We start from the raw sequence: 19,054 nt of genomic DNA on the forward strand, positions 1-19,054 counted from the left end.
TTCTATTTTCCGAATTAACCGGCCCCTACTCCCCCCCCCAGATGGTCAAATCGGGAAAACGACTATTTCTAATTTAATCTGGTCCGGTCCCTGATACGCTTGCCAAATTTCATCGTCCTAGCTTACCTAGAAGTGCCTAAAGTAGCAAAACCGGGACTTTAGGTTTTCCCCCTCCAACTCCCCCCAATGTCATCAGATCCGGTCGGGATTTAAAATAAGAGCTCTGAGACACAATATCATTCCAAACATCAAATTTCATTAAGATCCAATCACCCGCTGATAAGTTAAAAATGCTTCATTTTTTCTATTTTTTTGCGAATTAACCGGGCCCCCACTCCCCCCAGATGGTCAAATCGGAAAAACGACTATTTCTAATTTAATCTGGTCCGGTCCCTGATACGCTTGCAAAAGTTCATCGTCCTAGCTTACCTGGAAGTGCCTAAAGTAGCAAAACCGGGACCGACAGACCGACAGAATTGGCGACTGCTATATGTCACTTGGTTAATACCAAGTGCCATAAAAATAGTCTCCACTATAACCCTTATTTCACCCTTGGGCACATCTGGAGTCACTTCTGGGGTTCCCCAAGACTACTGCAAATGTCAAGTATCATAGGGAACCTACCTTTTCACCAAGGAGGAGTTTTTTTTTAGGCGGAGACAAAGTTGTAGCGGTTCTTCCATATGAGAAGACCCTATTCACAGTTGCTGCAACTGCAAGAGGCCTGAAGATCCAGCTACACCGCTTTATTTACAAGTAGCTACAATAAATCAAGTTTCTCAATAACAAACAATGAACGAGGAACATTTAAGTGCTTCTAATTATATATTTTTTTTTTTAGAAATTAAGTTTGTGATTCAGGTGCCGCAGATAGGGAGTTATATGGGACATTTTTCTTCAAATTCTCCTATGTTTTAACCCATTAATAAAAAAAAATGTATACGGTCAAGCCGAATATACGAGGAGTGAGCTAAAAGAGTTAGGGAGCTCAAGGATTTAAAAAATCTGAATAGAAAATTCTATTACCCTTTGCATCCCTGCACAAAGGACAGAGAAATATATTGCACATTTTATACCCGAGTAAGACCAAGAAGAGAGTAGGGTATGGAATCCATGAGCTAAGAGGTGTTCTTTCTCAATCATTGGTAGAAAAACATAATAAAGTTTAACAAAATTACAGTTATGAGCACAAAAGGCTGGAGTCTTACAAATGTGACAGACGGGGAGGGGGTGTTACTGAAAGGAAGTCAGAAATTTGTTCTTCAATTTTCTATAATATTATTTTGCAAATAACTTACATTCTTTTCCATTATATTACTTTATTGACTTGACACAGAATACCATTTTTTTGACAATTTCATTTTTTTTTGGATATAGAAAGAAGTCTAGAAGAGTTTGGAGGTTATAATGGACGGGAAGACAAATTTGAGCATTTTTGCAAATGAATTAAGTATGCTGGTCTATTGTAAAAAAAAATCTTTGTAATGTTCCCCAAGTGTAGGGGAAAACTAAGTCTGACTGAATGCACACTAGGTTTCCTGACTTCAATGCAGTAGTTAATCAAACAGCTCCTTTTATCGAACAGTAAGTAAGGAGCGATGTGGCTCAACAGCAACCAAAACTCTAAAAAACAGAGTCTTAATAACAATGGATACATCAAAAGAACCAAATTTTGATGTAACTGAAAATATACAAAATTCCTCAAGTTTAATGTTACCCGTCAAAATTTACGAGAGCCCTAGAAAATTTGCCCAATTTTTAAAAAAGAGGGGAAACACCCCAATACATCAAGTGATTTTAATGAAAATCACATCAACAGATTAAGAATATCCGAAAATGCTACTGTAGAGGTTTCAAGCTCATAGATAAAGTGTTTTTTTTTTTTTTCAGGGGTGATCTTACCGGACCAGTGATTCTAGAACATTGAGAGAGGGCTGATTTGAACAGAAATCAAAAGTTCTAGTGCCATCTATGTGACCACAATACTGGAGGCCAGCTAGGCCCCCACCCACGCCCCTTTGTTCCAGAGTCATCTGATCAAAACTTTAAGACATCCCTTTTGTTTAGTATAGTGAAAAGATTTAACAACTATGTCTTTGAGGATGACTTGAGACCCACAGCCCCAGGAGGGAGTGCTGCAAGCTATAAACTTTGCCCAGTATTTACATATGATATTGGCTGTTGGGAATTATACAGATATTTCAGTTTTTTTTTTTTGGGGGGGGGGAGCAGGGTTCTCAGGAGGATCATTCAACAGAGAAATTTTTCGTGGGGGAAGAATTTTTCCTTCCCCTACGAAAAATTCTGGGCTTTTCGGCATTATTTAAAAATCGATCAGAAATCAAATGAAAAAACAAGTTTTTCTTTTTACTGAAAACATAAAGTAACATTAAAACTTAAAACGAACAGAATAATTACGAGAGGAGTTACCATCTACTTAATATCTCGTTTTTTAAGCTAAAGTTTTTTTTTCAGAACTTCTAAAAAACTTATTATTCAAACTAAACGGCCCTTGTGTCTTATGAGTCCTTTTTAAATAATCCAAGCAAAAAATCCAACTTAAGCGTAAAGAGGGAGGTATTGAGGAGGGGGCAATTCCTCTCATATACGTAATAATTCTCTCCCTTTAAATTCTTAATATTGCTCCTTTCTTTCAGCTGACAAAACTTGTTTTTTTAAATTAAATTTCCAATTCAATAACTTTTTTGTGGCAGGAAATGTTAACAAGTACCATGGAAAGGTGAAGAGTGATAAATAAAAGTTAACTGTACGAGGAGGAAAGGAAAGAGGTGGGGTAATAATAGGAACTGAAAAATCAGAAATGCGATATAAAAAACATATCATAAAACATTGAGAAGATAATGAAACAGTACTCTATAGTAGTCTAGTAGCAATGAAAAGCAAAAACTTACAGTGATTCTATAGGTATTTTCTGCTTCCAAAATAAGTTTTTGGGCACAATCAAGTTTCTTGCTACAATAAGCATTTGTCATGTTCTCAGTTATTCCTTTAAAAGAAATCATATTAATATCTAAACAATGTTAAATTAACAAGAAATGCCTTTAACTACCACACACACAAATGCGAAAACCTTTATACAGTTACCAGATTCATTAAAGAGGCTAAAATTTATAAAACAGTAAAACCTAGCCCAAGCTAATGTTTTGGTAGAGTTTAGTTGGTAATATTTCATGGTCTTTATAGTTTTCCTTTAATCAAAAACATGGTCCCCTCCTAAACTTTTGCTCCGAATTAGATAAAATCTTACATATGTGCCTCCACTAATCAAATCCCAAAAAAGTACATTCCACAGTGTGAGCAAGATAGACAATAAACAATGTCAACAACAAAAATATTATTGCAGAGGTAAATTAATCCTAATTTCGCTACAAAAAAAGAAAATTCCAAAAAATTTTATCGAAAGTCAGCACCATTTGCTGAGATACACCTAAGGGGCCGTATCGTTTGTTTATTCTATTTAAAAAGGAATGGAAACAACTTCCAACATGGAATTTGAAACTGAAAATTCTGGTTGGCTCATTCATTTAGCGTTTCGTCTGTAAAATTCTGAAATAAATGGAGCCTTAGTCCATGCAAACATCATTCTAAACATTGGTTACGTGCAATGTAAATTCCTACATTCGGTTAAAAATTATTTTTTCTCAAATTTTTCCTCACAGTTACTTTCATGGATGTTTAAGGTGGCTAAAATCCATCCATTCTATATATGTAAGTGTTACCGTGAATTTCGACATTCACCTGAGAATGCCAGAAATAAATTTTTTCTCCTTGGATTTAGTCAGCGTTACCAGTAAACTTTTCCAGTTTAATGCAAGGTTAGATCATGACAGGTTAGGTTAAATCAGGTTTGGACTAGGCTAGGTTTTTAACACATTCTGATATTTATAACCAAATTTAACCAAACCTAACCTAAATTAACGTAACCTAACTTTAACTTTTACCATCATAGCTTGCGTAAGTGTGAATAAGCCTACTCGCAAAGCTGATTGAATCCAAGCAGAAAATAAGTAATTTAAGACATTCACCGGTGAACCAGACTTCGGACATTTACGGTAACATAGGCATTTTCAAATCATCCGACAATTTGGAATTTAAAATACACGCTATAAAGACAAAGCAACAAATATTTGATGCAATTATGGCGTCTGTATGGCAGCAAAATATTTTCTCATATTAAGTAAAATAACAAACTTTCTCAAAAATGACTTTCTCAAATATAAGTAAAGAGACATATTAAATTAAAACCAGCAGAAATAAAACCGTATAATAGTTCAAACTCACTATGACCCAAAATTATTTTAAAGAATAAATGAAAGTCAAAACAACCAGAAATTTAAAAAAACGGTCGTATCAAACATAAAACAAAGACACTGATATAGATGGATAAATAAATCTTAAAACAAGTAAAAACTAAATTGAATGTTCAAGTCAAATTTAAAACGATCAAAAAATACTACAAACAGGAGTTTGACTACTAGCCCCTCTCTCAGTCCCATAACCGTAAAAGTTCTCAAGCCTATGAGGTCATTTGCACTTCAATGAAAGTGATATGTATTTTCAACAGTTTAAGTTAGTTTTTCTAGACAATATTGAAAGATAAAAATCCCTACAATAATCGAGGTGGCTGGAAAGAAGAAGGAGGCGTTGTAAGATATTTTAGAACGTAGTCTCAAGTGTTCACAGTCGAGGGTATTCGCAGTAACAAGTAGTCACAATCACAAATAATCACGATTCACAAGTTGCCACTTCCACAAATAGTCGAAGTCTCGAGTGGTCACATTCGAAAGTAGTAGTAGTCACAATCAGTCAGTCATAATCACCAGTAGACTTAGTCGTAGTCATAAGTAGTCCCAGTCGTTAGTATCCGCAATCACAAGTATTTATAGTTACAAATAGTAAAAGTCGCAAGTTGACACAGTGGCAGATACAAGTAGTCACAACCGCGGTCACAACTAGTCACAGTAGCCGTTGCATGTAGGCGCATGTACAAAAAAGTCAAAATTTCAACCACAAGTAGTTGTACTTGAAGTTGCAAGTATTCACACCTTACAGTAGTAACTAGGAGTCACAATCACAGTCAGAAATAGATACAGTCGCATGTAGTTGGAGTTGTAGTCACATTAGGACTGGCAATGGTGGTCCTGTAAGTTTAAGTCAATACTCTAACCGACTCCTTAGATATTGCAGGTAATAACCTGGATACATATAGTATCTTTTCATTTAGCCTAACTTTCCCCTCAGCTTTCCCAGAAGTTTCAGCTTAAAAACCTTGTCCTTTTATGACACACCCAGGATCAAATATTCTCCCTCTTTTCCAATGATAAACAACGATTGTAAACAATCGGCAGATTGAACATTTTACAATATTTGCCAAGGGGGCTGTATGTGTGTGTATGGGGGGAAGGGAAGGTAATCCCCATAGGCATAGTCAATAGACCTTTTAACTATTTCGAATACAGAGGCTATTTCAGACTTTTGATCAGTATTGAGGAGAGAGTGAACATCCAAAAAGGATAACCAGTGCCCTTTGTCCCTTTAAGCACAACTAAACGAGCCACCTTTCTAAATTATGCATTCAGTATACATATAAAGAATTTTTTTTTGCTTTTTTATTTCAAAATGTCGATCACTGTTGGAGAGGGGGTATCCAAGTAGAGTGTGGAGGAGGAGTTGGTGGCCCTCCTATCACTTTTAAAAAATCCCCCAGAACATAACTTGAGTTTCAGCTCAATACTTTCCTACCTACCTGTAGTATTAAGGATACGCTCTTTTGACAGTCAGCATACACATAGTATGTTTAGAAATTTATCCACTACTCCCTTTAAAATTCCCCGAAAATTGTTGCAAGTGAGGATAATCGCAGTGGCAAGTAATTACAGTCGCAGTATCAAGTGATTGCAATCTTTTGATTTAGCTCAACGTACTCCTCAACGTTCCCAAAAAATTCACTTCCATACCCTTAGACTTTTCGGACACGCCCAGGACCAAACATTCAAGCTTTCTCAAAGATCATTTCTGCATGTAAGGAATGAAAAAAAAACAAAATATACGGAGATTGTGGGGAGTATGGCCACTCCAGAGCATAATTCTTAGTCCTTTTGACTATTTTGAACAGAACAGGTTTTCAAAATTTTTATCAGTATTGAAGAAGAATGTATCTAAAAGATCGAGAGGGACTAGTAGTCCTTCGATTATTCTTCAACATCCCCCACAACATGCCATGAAAATTCCAACTTAATTCTCTTACCCGTTCCTTAGATATTGCTGATAAGTCCTTTTGACAACTATTCTACATATTGTGTTTTCTGTTTTTTGTTCAAAACCCCCCTCTCAACATTTTTGAAAGTTTCGCCTAATACCCTAAGTCATTCTGGAGACCCAGGAATTAAACATGCCAACGAATTGTCATTGGGATCGTTTTCGAAACGAAAATTTCCAAACTAATGAGTCCCTTCCAATGAAATCGCTCAAATATGACATCATAAACCAGAGACGAAGCTATTTAAAAGTTACATGTATTATATTTCCTGTCTAAAAATGCTTTTACATCCTTTTGTTCATGAAGATGCAATTGTTATCAGAAATTGTATTTTCTTTTAATATTTTGTTGTTGCACTAGATATAGCAACTGCCTTTCAAATCATGATGCCTCTCAAACAAATCATTGGTTTCGAAAAAGGTGATTTTCCTTGTCGCTCATGATTATATTTCTCCTAAACAAGGTTTCCAGCTATGGATATTTCAATGCTGCAGTTTCCATTTCGATGTGACATCACTTTTGTGAGATTTCAGGCTATTTTTCCAAAATTTCCAAAAATTAATTCTAGAAACAAATTTTTACCATTAAGATAAATCGAACGAATAGTTACCATTCCTTAATCATCTTCAAATGGTAATTCTTCGTCATTGTTATTTGTTTTAAAACGCTTATTTCAGTTTTCGGTTTTTGTTGAGCCGCAACTATGATATTATACAATAAAATGAATGTTGCAAAGCAACCTATTTTACAACAACAACTGGTTTTCTCCAAAAAAATAGTTCTAAAGTACATGATCGGCATTCAAATTTAATATTTATATTAAACATTTTTCTTGCTTTTTTTCATTTCTTTTGTTAACAGAAATGCTGTATCTATTTCAACATTTATGGTATGTAGGAAAAACAAATAAAAAAAAAAACAAACTGAAACTACTTTAGAAACAATATTATTCATATTTTGTGCAAAATGACAATCTACAATAAAGGCGGAACTCAATTTAAAAATCTTTTTGATTAAACCTTCATAAAAACAAACCTTTAACAAGCTTTTTTGATCTACCATCCTTCCGAAATTTGTCTCTTCTATTCTGAAACCAAACCTATAGAAAAAAGAAACTTCTTTGGATTAAACCTTAAACTCAACATAATATGACAAAAATTAACTAATTCTAAGAATAAAACTTTGCTAAAAGTTAAAATATACAACAAGTAAAGGTGCTAGGGACATAAAGCCTCTAGCACTGCTCATTTAAAAGATTTCAAGCATAAAATGCATGATTGGATATGTGGGTATATAGATAGTTAATTATTACAAAATAAAGGCAAAAGGGCAGTTGCAACAAAAAGTGCCACTCTTAAGACATAAAGGATCCATTTAACAACGTAGCCAATACAAAAAAAAAAAAAAAAAAAAAAAAAAAAAAAAAAAAAAAAAAAAAAACTTCCCCTTCTATCTTGCAACACCTTCAGATAAGCTGCATTTAATAACCTTTTATTGGCTAAACTAATGAGCTCTCCTCAAATATCTAACTGTGAGCAACGTTTTTACTCTTAATGGAAACATTCCTAGAAAATATTTTAAAACAAAGCTATTGAGTTTCCAAATCACGACATATTATGCTCATGGAACTTCCTAAATAAACTCTTTCAATCGTTTGTCGTTTCACGGATCCACAAAACCCTAAACCATAACTCAAAAGTAGCCCTATTCTTGTCTAAACCTCTGTTGTAGTCTAATAACTACTGGCCATACATAACTAAGAGACCTCCTTAGTGACACCTATGAAACCTTCTAATCATTACAATAAACCAATTACGGCTGGCCATTCCACCTTCCTGAACTTATAAAGTTACATCCCAAATATCGTAAATCCTTAACTTCATTCTTGACCCTTCCGTTATATCAAAACTTATTGTTTTCCCTTACTCCTTTCCCAAAAACTAATTTAAATGTCTTATTAATATTTAGGAATTTTTTCTACTTTCAAAATAACAATCTACAATTTCTGATTCATTTTTCAAACACGAAGGTGATTTCACCAGCAGCAATTTGTCGTCTGCAAACAGTAAACAAAAAAGGTCAAGCGAAAGCCATTTTAGTGTTGGGACTTGCTAATTTTCTAAAAATCATTCGTCGATATCCCCTACCATTAGTTTCTGTGACGTAACATTTTTTTGTAATTCAAAAATGAGATCAAGAGTTTTACATTATTCGTATTTGGCACTCCATGATGATTCCCATAAAGCTTGACAACTTATTTGAGCTTTAATTTAGCCTACAAATATCTTAGTTTTTCTTCAAATTTTAGAACTATTTCAACGATACTATAAAAAAAAAAATAATTTAAGGGAATAATACTCGATTGTACTTGCCTTGGTTACATGGAAATTTTAGGCGACGCATCACTACTAACGAAGGAATTCCAAGGTCGACAAAACCGTGCCAAAAGTGACTAAAAAGTAACATTTTAATTCCAGCTGACATTGTCCTAACAGATGGAATGACGAAAGAGTAATTTTGAATTTACTTTGGGGTAATATTTGCTAACAGTAAATTTAGGAAAGAAAATTTGTATCATTTTTATCAACGTTATAAGTACCATAGTGCATCGAAAGTATTGTTAAGCTAAAACAGAGATATAAGAATTGAAACTTATGAAAATGATGCTCTTATAACGGAATAGCCTCCAAGTTGCTTCACAACCATCCCCAGTATCAGTCAACTTTCCGTAACTTCTGTAATTAATGTAAAGTTACCACAGTTTACAAGGTGGAATGCGCCCAAAGTCTTATACAGACGCTAAAAAAAAAGAAATGAGGAATAACATAGGAAAGAAATATTACTACGAATAATGTAGGAATAGAAAGGAATAGAAAAATTCAACACAAATTCAGGGCAGGTAAAACTCTACTTAAAGCCTAAAAATGGCAATCAAATCATGATTTGCAAAACAGCTTTGTCTAGCCTTTAAAAAGGTAGATAATAGACTCTCCAACAGAAACAACGCCAGAGCTAACCCTATATTAAATTTACGAATTTTATGGTTGACTAGTGTAACTACAAGGACTCGTGGCCAATATCAAGGACAATGATAGCCCCAAAAAGGGCTAGTACATTGAATTTTATATAAGAATAGATATAACTATATAAATACATCTGAATACATCCATAAAGATATACTTGAAATATGTCTATAAACAATAAGGTAAAATTAAGCTTACTTGAATCCGTTTTTCACTTAGCTGAAGACGCAAACTTAACTTGCTGATATTGTGACCATCTGGAAAGTGAGTCTCTTCAAACACCTTCTCCAACTCTTTTACTTGTTCAGAAGTGAAAGCTGTCCGATTCATTCGGTCATTCGGAACCTCTGTCCCACCATCATGCACATCTCCATTCTTAGGGCCTAAGAAAACAAAGATAATATTTAGTCAGGTACAAAAAGTGTTATATTACTACATAGACCTATTTAATTTAAGCTACTTTAGTCGCATCAAATACATTTTTTTAATACAAGTATGCATATTAATCCAACTTAGTTTCATTTTTTATTGTATAAGATAAATCCAAAATTTTTATTTTGCATTACTGAAGGCATTCTATTTATCTATTTATTTGAAAACCCATCACACAAAAGCAAGAAGACGGAACAGTAAAAGAAAACAAAAAAGAAATAGTAAAACAATAAAGACAAAAAATTAAACCATTAGAACAATACAAGACAAGCAAACATACGAAAGAAACTAGAATAAAAAAAAAGGCATCGAAGCAAACTAGTATAAACAAAAGCATTTACTTTCTAATTTGCCCTTTATCTTACCACTGCAAGATATGGCTCCAGTCGTGTGACAATTTAATTTTTAAAATACACGATGCTTGTTGAGACGGCAGTACATAAATCAGTAATACTACAATGAATAATCATAAACAAGTTTCCGGTCAAAGAAAGGACACACAACGAGACGGAGCATAGAAGAAGGCAAACACAATACATCACTACTTAACAATGTGGGAACAATCATTTAAATTCCCATCTATTTTTCTATTATGTTTCGCTATACGTCTGGCAACGGCAAACTCTTGGTCGGCAAATAGCGAGCGAATTTCTGCAGCATGGAGGCAGATGAAGCAGATACTTGGCAAAACCAAAGAATAAATATCTGACTTTCCTCTTGTCAATTTTAGTTAGGAGTTTCCAGAAGGGTACGTTGTAGAGGATAGGGGGAGGGAAAGCAGCATTATATAGAATTGCTAGAGGAGGTCACTTGAATCAAAGATAACAAAATACAATGGAAGAGTAAGCTGCTGAGATTCTACGTTTGATTTGTTCAAGGAGAAGTTTTCGGGTTTGTCGGATAGAAGAAGCAATGGGCAGACCTAGATACATAGGGTGATTTATAGGCTGAACAGAACTGGATCCAAGCGTGATGGAAGGGGCAAAGGAAACTCTTTTCCAGTTTAACAGGATAATATCAGATTTGGAGGAATTGAATTCAAGTCCAAGTTTTCGATATTCTGCTTCGAGGATTCCAAAAATTTCGGTGATACATTGGAGTTTGATGTCGTCAGCATAGCGAACCAGGGAAAGATTAACAGAAGACAAAATTAGTGAAAGTGGGCACAAATCTTGTGCTTCCAGTACATAATTATTAAAGGTGTTGGGAGAGGTGACAGCTCCTTTACGGGCCCCTTTTATGACTGGAATAAGTTGTCTACGCCGAATCGGGGGCAGGCCTTTATCTTTCTCCTGTATTTCAAAATGAATCACACTGACTGGATCAATACCAACTGAGCGTTTCCTTTTTAGTTTTTGGATGGCATCTTCGACAGAATGGGTACTGACCACAAAATCTTTGTCAGGCAGAGCATCCAGAAACTGATCAAGAGCTACTTCATAAGAATACTCTATGATGGAATCAAAGGCAGAAAACTCTTATTCATATTATACATATTATTCAGCTTCTGGAATGACAGCTGAGAACGGTGACAAGAAAACGGGTGCTGAGGAGGAGAAAAATTTAAATACAATAATTCGATCTTGTTTTGAAAGAGCAGAAGAGCTATAAATAAGGTCCCTAAGATGCGTAGCAAGAATTTTCGAAAACTTCCGTTCCGTAGAGACCCGAATGTCATTCTAATGCCCGGTAGTAGGACGCCCACATTCTTTCCAAATAGAAAATCAAAATTTTGCTTGTCCACGTGAAGTAAAAAGCTCAGGATTTATGGACAATTCAGGTACGATGCCTTTGCGGACACGTTGCATGGAGACAGCTTATATTTCGGCACAGCGGAGGGCATGACATATTTCAACAAAGTACATATCAAGACAAATCAGGACCTTGTTCTTAGACAACTGGAGTGACTTTTGGAGGGGGTAAAATGGGACATCAATTTTGCTTAGAATTCGAGTTTGATCAATCTTGGACCAGTCACCACAAAACCATCGCGCTGAGGAATCACGTGTTAGTGGGCTACTTTGAGAAACCGAACATTGTACGCCGATAGAACAAGTTATAGGTGAGTTTTCAGGCAGCTGATAATAAAATATAAAGTTAACTGTTTCTGCAGTCAGATTTGAAGACACAGCAACGTGCTCCGAGTTAGAGATTAGCGAACTCGTGTGAATATGCGTAAAATTGGACATTTTATCTAATACACGCAAACAATCACTAAATAAACCCTTAACAATAGCAGTACATGGAGACGCCTAAGAGCCAGGTTCAGACAAATTACAATTAAAGTCTCTGGCTATAGCACAAGATAAACCTAGACGCCAAATTTTTTCTAAACAAGAACTTAGTAGTGGATTTGTGGTTAGACTGCTTGCTCTGGTTGGGGTTGGGGCGAAAGTTGTTGTTTTTTTACAATTGGTTTTTAATAGTTGAGTTTTTAATAAGTTTTTAATTATTAAGACTGTTTCTTTTTGCAGACAAGTTTGAAACAAGGTTTCAGTTACTTTGTGCGGTCTCTGTTAGATATTTTCTAATGACACATACCGCCAAAAAGTATTTAATTAAATTAAGGCTATCAAGGGAATCTCTCCGTATTACCACAAAAGTCAACTGGGAGGCGAAAATCTTCGTAGGAGGGGAAAATTAAAAATCCAAACTTCTTTAGGCTGTCAAAATTATATTTTAGGATTGTGTTGTCACAGCGGGGCTGAAAAGCAACTTTTTACTAACAACAATTTGTTTTCGAGTCTTGCTAAGGCACTGAGGCGAAGAAATTGATATCATTACTTTTTTGGCTGTCTGTTTTGGTTTTTGGGATTTGCTTTTTTTCCAAAGTGGTGTAGTTTTTACAACATTGTTGTTTTTAGGGGATTTGAGTAATAGAAGGTAAATGTATGAGAAGTGCAAAAATTATTAATTTGAGTTTTGGATTTTGATGAGCAAATGATGTCCACTTTCCTGCCTATTTTCATCTAATTAAATCTCTGCATAATATGATATATCACCTCCTCTGTTCATCCTAAACATTAAAATAAAGGGCAAACTGTTTAGAACTTTAATGAAAGTTCGTGTAAGTATATACTTAAAACAAGTAGAATTTTCAGTTTGAATCATTGGAATGGCAACGAGTTTTGTAAACTTTTATTAATAAAATGTAGATAAAAAGTGGAAAATCGCACAACCAGAGTTAACCACGGAAACAGTATGCAACTATAATATTACTTCAGAATTTCTCACTTTCTTAATACCATCCAGTCACAAAATATAGTTATGTTTTTGAATAGGGGTTGCACATGTTTGTCCATAATATTGTCTAAACTGCTATATATACCACTGATGATTTTTATACTTGTTTTGATACATGCCATTCAATCATATTTCCACGATTAGTTGTTTATAAATCAAAATTTTGCAGGACAATTCTCTTACTTAATGCTAAGTCTGCGTCAAAATCAAAATTTAATTTTTGTCCTCAACAGACATGGCGAGATTTGAACGTTTGAATTGGATCTATGAAAATCTCAAGATTAAAAACAAATTAATTAGAAATCTACCGCAGCTTGAAACCCTGAGAATTTAAATCACCAATCTATACCTATCAAATACAAAAATAACAAACACATAATTATTTGTTTTTTAAGGAGTATTTTAACTTGTATGCTTAGATTGAAGCACATACATTTATGCATCTTTATTAGACTTCATATTTCTCTGACGATTTGGTCTTTATTAGAATATTTCAGGACGAATAGAATAAGAAATACTAACGAAAAGCTCTAAACTGACAGGAGTAGCCATTATAAACGATCACTGGAATATTAAGGTAGACATCAACCGTGCAATAAATAGATATGGCGGGAGTGGAAATAGAGAAATAGACTTTTTCTTATAAAATTGTGAATTCTGTAATATAAGCAAAATATATCGAACTTAAAAAGTGGAAAGATAAGCTAAGTTGTTATGAAAAGTAGAATTTTGATTAGTTTAAGGCATAATTCTTAGTCCTTTTGACTATTTTGAAAAGAACAGCTTTTCAAAATTTATCAATATTGAAGAATAAGGTATCTATAGGAGCAAGGGGGACTGGTTGTTCTTCGATTACTCTTCAAAAATCCCCTCGACATGCCATGAAAGTTCAAACTTAGTTCCCTCAGCCGTTCTTAAGATATTGCTGATAAGCCCTTTTGACAACTATTCTAGATGTTGTGTGCTCTGATTTTGTTCAAAACCCCTCTCAACATTTTTTGAAAGTTTCAGCTTCATACCCTGAGCCGTTTTAGAGACCCAGGAATTAAACGTAACAACGAATTGTCATTGGGATTGTTTTCCAAACGACAATTTCCAAACTAATGAGCCCCTTCCGAAGGAATCACTCAAATATGAGATGAAGCTTTTTAAAAGATACATGTATTATATTTCCAGTCTAAAATATGCTTTTATATCCTTTTGTTCATGAAGATGCAATTTTTGTAACCAATTGTATTTTCTTTTTATATTTTTCTTGTCGGGCTGATATAGCAACTGCCTTTCAAATCATGATGCCTTTCAAACAAATCACTGGTTTCAAAAAAGGTGATTTTCCTTGTGGCTCATGATTATGTGTATCCTAAACATAGTTTTCAGCTATGGATATTTCAATGCTGCAGTTCCCATTTCGATACAATTCCTTTTGTAAGGTTTCAGGATATATTTCCAAAATTTCTATAAATTTATTTTAGCAATAAATTTTACCATTAAGATGAATCGAAAGAATAGTTACCATTCCTCAATCATCTTCAAATGATAATTCTTCGTCATTTGTTATTTGTTTTAAAATGCTTCTTTCAGTTTTCAGTTTTTGTTGAGCCGCAACCATGATATTAAACAATAAAATGAATGTTGCAAAGCAACCTATTTTACAACAGCAACTAGTTTCCTCCATAAAAATAGTTTTAAAGAATATGATTGGCATTTAAATTTATTAATTATGGTATAAATTCTTCTTGCTTTTTTTCATTTCTTTTATTAACAGCAATATTGTATCTATTGCAAAAATTTATGCTATGTAAAAAAAAAAAAAAAAAACTACTTTAGAATATTATTCATATTTTGTGCAAAATTGACACGACAATATTCAATGAAGGCGAACTCAATTTAAAAATCTTTTTGATTAAACTTTCATAAAAACTAACCTTTAACAAGCTTTTTTGAGCTACCATGCTTCCGAAATTTTTTTCTTCTATTTTGAAACCAAACCTATAGAAAAAAAAACTTCTTCAGATTAAACCTTAAACTCAATATACTATGACAAAAATTAATTGACTCCAAAGCACTTCTATTCAACGGAAAAGTAGTTGATAAACAGCACATATTTTAATAGGTTAAAGCAAGATTTACGTAGGGACTAGATCATGCCCAACTTGTCAAAACAAAATGTTCTACAAAAAAGCATGCAGCCAATAGATAGGTACATACCAAGACACTATGTGAAAAAGAATAGTTTTTATCATAATTTTTGATTTGTTACTGAGAAAAAAAACAATTCTTATCAAAAATGAATACCTAGCAGTAACAGCGATATAAAAAGGAAGAAAAAATAAAAACCAGAATACATAGCTAAAAACTAAGAAAAGCAAAAAAAAAAAAAAAAAAAAAAAAATCAGACAAAATGGCAAACTGTGATATAAAATCAAAATGTGAAGCAATCCCAGGATCATTATTTGACTGCAAAGGGTTTCTATGCATTGGAAAAATATTTGCAAAATCGCACGTATTTTGCTAGATTGAAGCATGCTGTATGTAATGTTCGGCTCATACCCTACGTGGCAAAATAAAACATACTACAAACAGCAGGAGCCCTATTAATACACTAAGGCATGAGGAACAAAAAATCCAGTTCAAAAAGTTCAAAATCAGTCCCTTTGTTATTAAGAAAAAAGCTCTAATTCTTGTGGTATCAAGAATGACAACCTTACAGTAATCGCGATCCAAAAACAATTAAACCAAGAATACACAACTGAAAACAGTGAACCCCCCCCCCAAAAAAAAAAATCAACCTTAAACAGAAATGGCAAACTGTGATGTAAACTAAAAATGTGAAACAAGCAAAGAAATATCGCTTGACTTACCTTACCTTAGACGTTAGATTCTCCTACGCCAACGAAGGCACCCACGGGCATCAACAAAGAGACGCCAATCGTCCCTTAAATGGGCTGCTGCTATAACGTCTACCTAATGGGGTCGCATGGACATATCCGCGTTAAGAAGGTCCCTCTGGTATGTTCGGCCTAGTGTGTTCTTTAGTTTTTTCCTTAGCCTCGTCCCGTTGGTTGTCGCTGGAGCATGGACTTTTGTGTTCGGTCGTCTTCCATTCATACAACATGTCCCAAATATTTCTATCTTCGGGTCTTGTTCATGTCCATGACTAGAGGTTCCCCAGTAATTTGGTGCATTGCCTGGTTAAAGACGTGAATTGTTCAGTTCATGTTGAGGATTCTTCGCAGACAATTTCTCTCAAAGGCTTGGAGTCTCTTCTCTTATTGCTGATTTAACTTCCAGCATTCACTTCCATACAGAATAACTGGGAGGACATTACTGTTGAAGACTCAAAGCCTGTTTGAGAACTTCTGTGGACACCAAACCTGTTTAAGCCTGGTAAACGAGCAACAACCCAATCTGATACGAGAATGGATCTTTTTGTCCATTACCCCTGCGTTCTCTATTGTGCTTCCCAGATATTTAAACTGAACAACCCATTTTAAATCCTCGTTACCAAATTTTATGTTGAGGGAGGATTCCATGGCAGCCATACTTTTATTTTTTGGTGCACTTATCTTGAGGCCAAACCATAGTGCATTTTCTCTCGCAACATCCAACAACTGTTGGAGTTTCTACTTGGCTGATTCGAGGAGACTAATGTCGTCTGCAAAGTCTATATCTGCAACCTTATTATCGTTTCTGATTAGGACTCCATAAATTGGTATTATTACTTCTTTTACCTCTTTTCGTAGATTGGTAATATTTTACTGCAAAACGTATATTCACCGAAAAATAATTGCTATATAACACGTACTTTACTAGGTTGAAGCCTGGTTACTATCACACTGTTCCTTTTTTTTATCAAGAGAGAATCCAATTCTTGTGTTATCACGAATGAAAACCTAACAGTAATCACGATATAAAAAGAATAAAATTGAAAACAAGGAAAAGCCCAAGAAAAACATAATAGTGTATTACAAAAAAAATAGTTTCTATCACTAATGAACTTTCCTTTAATGTCTAACTGTGAGCACCGTTTTTACTCCTAGTAAAAAAAAAGTCCTAGAAAAAATTTTAAAACAAAGCTATTGCTTTTGCTACTCAGACCTATTAGGCTCATGGAGCTTCCTAAATAAACTATTTTGATCGTTTGTCGTTTCACAAATCCACAAAACCCTTAATCATAACTCACGACTAGCATTATTCTTGTCCAAAACATTCTCTTGTAGTCTAATAGCTAGTGGCCATAGATACCTAAGAAGCCACCTTAGTGACGCCTATGAAGCCTTTTAATCATTACAATAAACCAATTACGGCTAGCCATTCCACCTTCCTGAACTTATAAAGTTATATCCAAAATATCGTACATCCTTAACGTCATTCTTGACCCTTCCGTTATATCAAAACTTATTCTTTTCTCTTACTCCTTTCCCAAAAACTAATTTAAATGTCTTATTAATATTTAGGACTATTTTCTACTTTCAAAATAACAATCTACAATTTCTGATTCATTTTTCAAACACGAATGTGATTTCACCAGCAGCAATTTGTCGTCTGCAAACAGTAAACTAAAAAGTTCAAGTGATAACTATTATGGTGTTGGGATATTTATTTTTGTAAAAATCATACGTATATATCACCTACAATTAGTTTCTGTGATGTAACATTTTTTTAAAATTCAAAATGAGATCAAGAGTTTTACATTATTCGTATTTGGCTCTCCATGGTGGCTCATATGAAGCTTAACAACATATTTGAGCCTTAATTTAGCCTACAAATATCTTAATTTTGCTTCAAATTTTAGAACTATTTCAACAATACCATCAAAAAATTAATTTAAGGGAATAGTACTCCGACTGTACTTGCCTAACGAAGGATTTCCAAGGTCGACAAAAACTTGCCAAAAATGATTAAAAACTAACATTCTAATTCCAGCTGACATTGTCCTAACAGATGGAATGACGAAAGAATAAATTCGAATTTACTTTTGGGGTAATATTTGCTAACAGCAATATTTAGAGAAGAAAATCTGTATCATTTTAATCAACGTTATAAGAACTATATTGTTCCAAAAGTCTTATTAAGCTAAAACAGAGATAGAAAAAATTGAAACTCATGAAAATGATGCTCTTAAAACGGAATAGCCTCCTAGTTGCTACACAACCATTCCCAGTATCAGTCAACTTTCCGTAATTTCTGTATTTAACGTAGTTACCATAGTTTACAACCTGGAATTTACCCAAAGTCTTATACAGACGGTAAAAGAAAAAAAACGAAATCAGAAATAAAGTAGAAAAAAACGGATCGGAAACTTCATCACAAATTCAAGGCGGGTAAAACCTCTATTAAAGCCTAAAAATGGCAATGAAACCATGACTTGCAAAACAGTTTTGTCTAGTCTTATTTAAAATGGTAGAGATTGCCGGCAGAAACAACACGAGAGCTAATGCTAAATAAAATTTACAAATTTTATGGTTGACTAGGGTAACCACAAGGACTCGTGGTCAGTATCAAGGACAATGATAGCCCCTAAAATGACTACTAAATCTAACTTTATATAAGAATAGAAATAACTGAATAAATATATATGAGTACATCCATAAAGGAATACTTTAAATATGTCTATGAACGATAATTTAAAATTAAACTTGCTTGGATCGGTATTTCACTAAGCTGAAAACGCAAACTTAGCTTGCGGATACTGTGACCATCTGGAAAGTGAGTCTCTTCAAACACCTTCTCCAACTCTTTTACTTGTCCAGAAGTGAAAGTTGTCCGGCTCCTTCGGTCACTCGGAACCTCTGTCCCCCCATCATACACGTCTTTATTCTTAGGGCCTAAGAAAACAAAGATAATATTTAGTCTGGTACAAAAAGAGTTAAATTACTACATAGACCTACTTAATGTAAGCTACTTCAGTCGCATCAAATAGGTTTTTTTTAAAATACAAGCATGCATATTAATCCAACTTAGTTTCATTTTTTATCGTAAAAGATAAATCCAAAATTTTATTTTTACATTACTGAAGGCATTCTATTTATCTATTTATTTGAAAACCCATCATACAAAAGCAAGAAGACGGAGC

At 34.1% G+C, this 19,054-nt stretch overlaps 1 protein-coding gene across 1 annotated transcript in view; it reads right to left on the reverse strand.

The window, feature by feature from the left end:
- LOC136024902 (uncharacterized) overlaps nt 1–19,054 on the reverse strand; it is a 148,114-nt gene that overhangs the window by 51,588 nt on the left and 77,472 nt on the right. Inside the window, exons 8-12 of the mRNA XM_065700460.1 lie at nt 18,622–18,806; nt 14,904–14,967; nt 9,502–9,686; nt 7,316–7,379; nt 2,913–3,007 (exon numbers count right to left, since the gene is read on the reverse strand). Coding sequence (XP_065556532.1) covers nt 2,913–3,007; nt 7,316–7,379; nt 9,502–9,686; nt 14,904–14,967; nt 18,622–18,806 — 593 coding nt within the window. The remainder of the gene's footprint in view (nt 1–2,912; nt 3,008–7,315; nt 7,380–9,501; nt 9,687–14,903; nt 14,968–18,621; nt 18,807–19,054) is intronic.

The sequence above is a fragment of the Artemia franciscana genome, chromosome 3 (genome assembly GCF_032884065.1).
Source record: "Artemia franciscana chromosome 3, ASM3288406v1, whole genome shotgun sequence".
In the NCBI taxonomy this organism is placed as follows: domain Eukaryota; kingdom Metazoa; phylum Arthropoda; class Branchiopoda; order Anostraca; family Artemiidae; genus Artemia; species Artemia franciscana.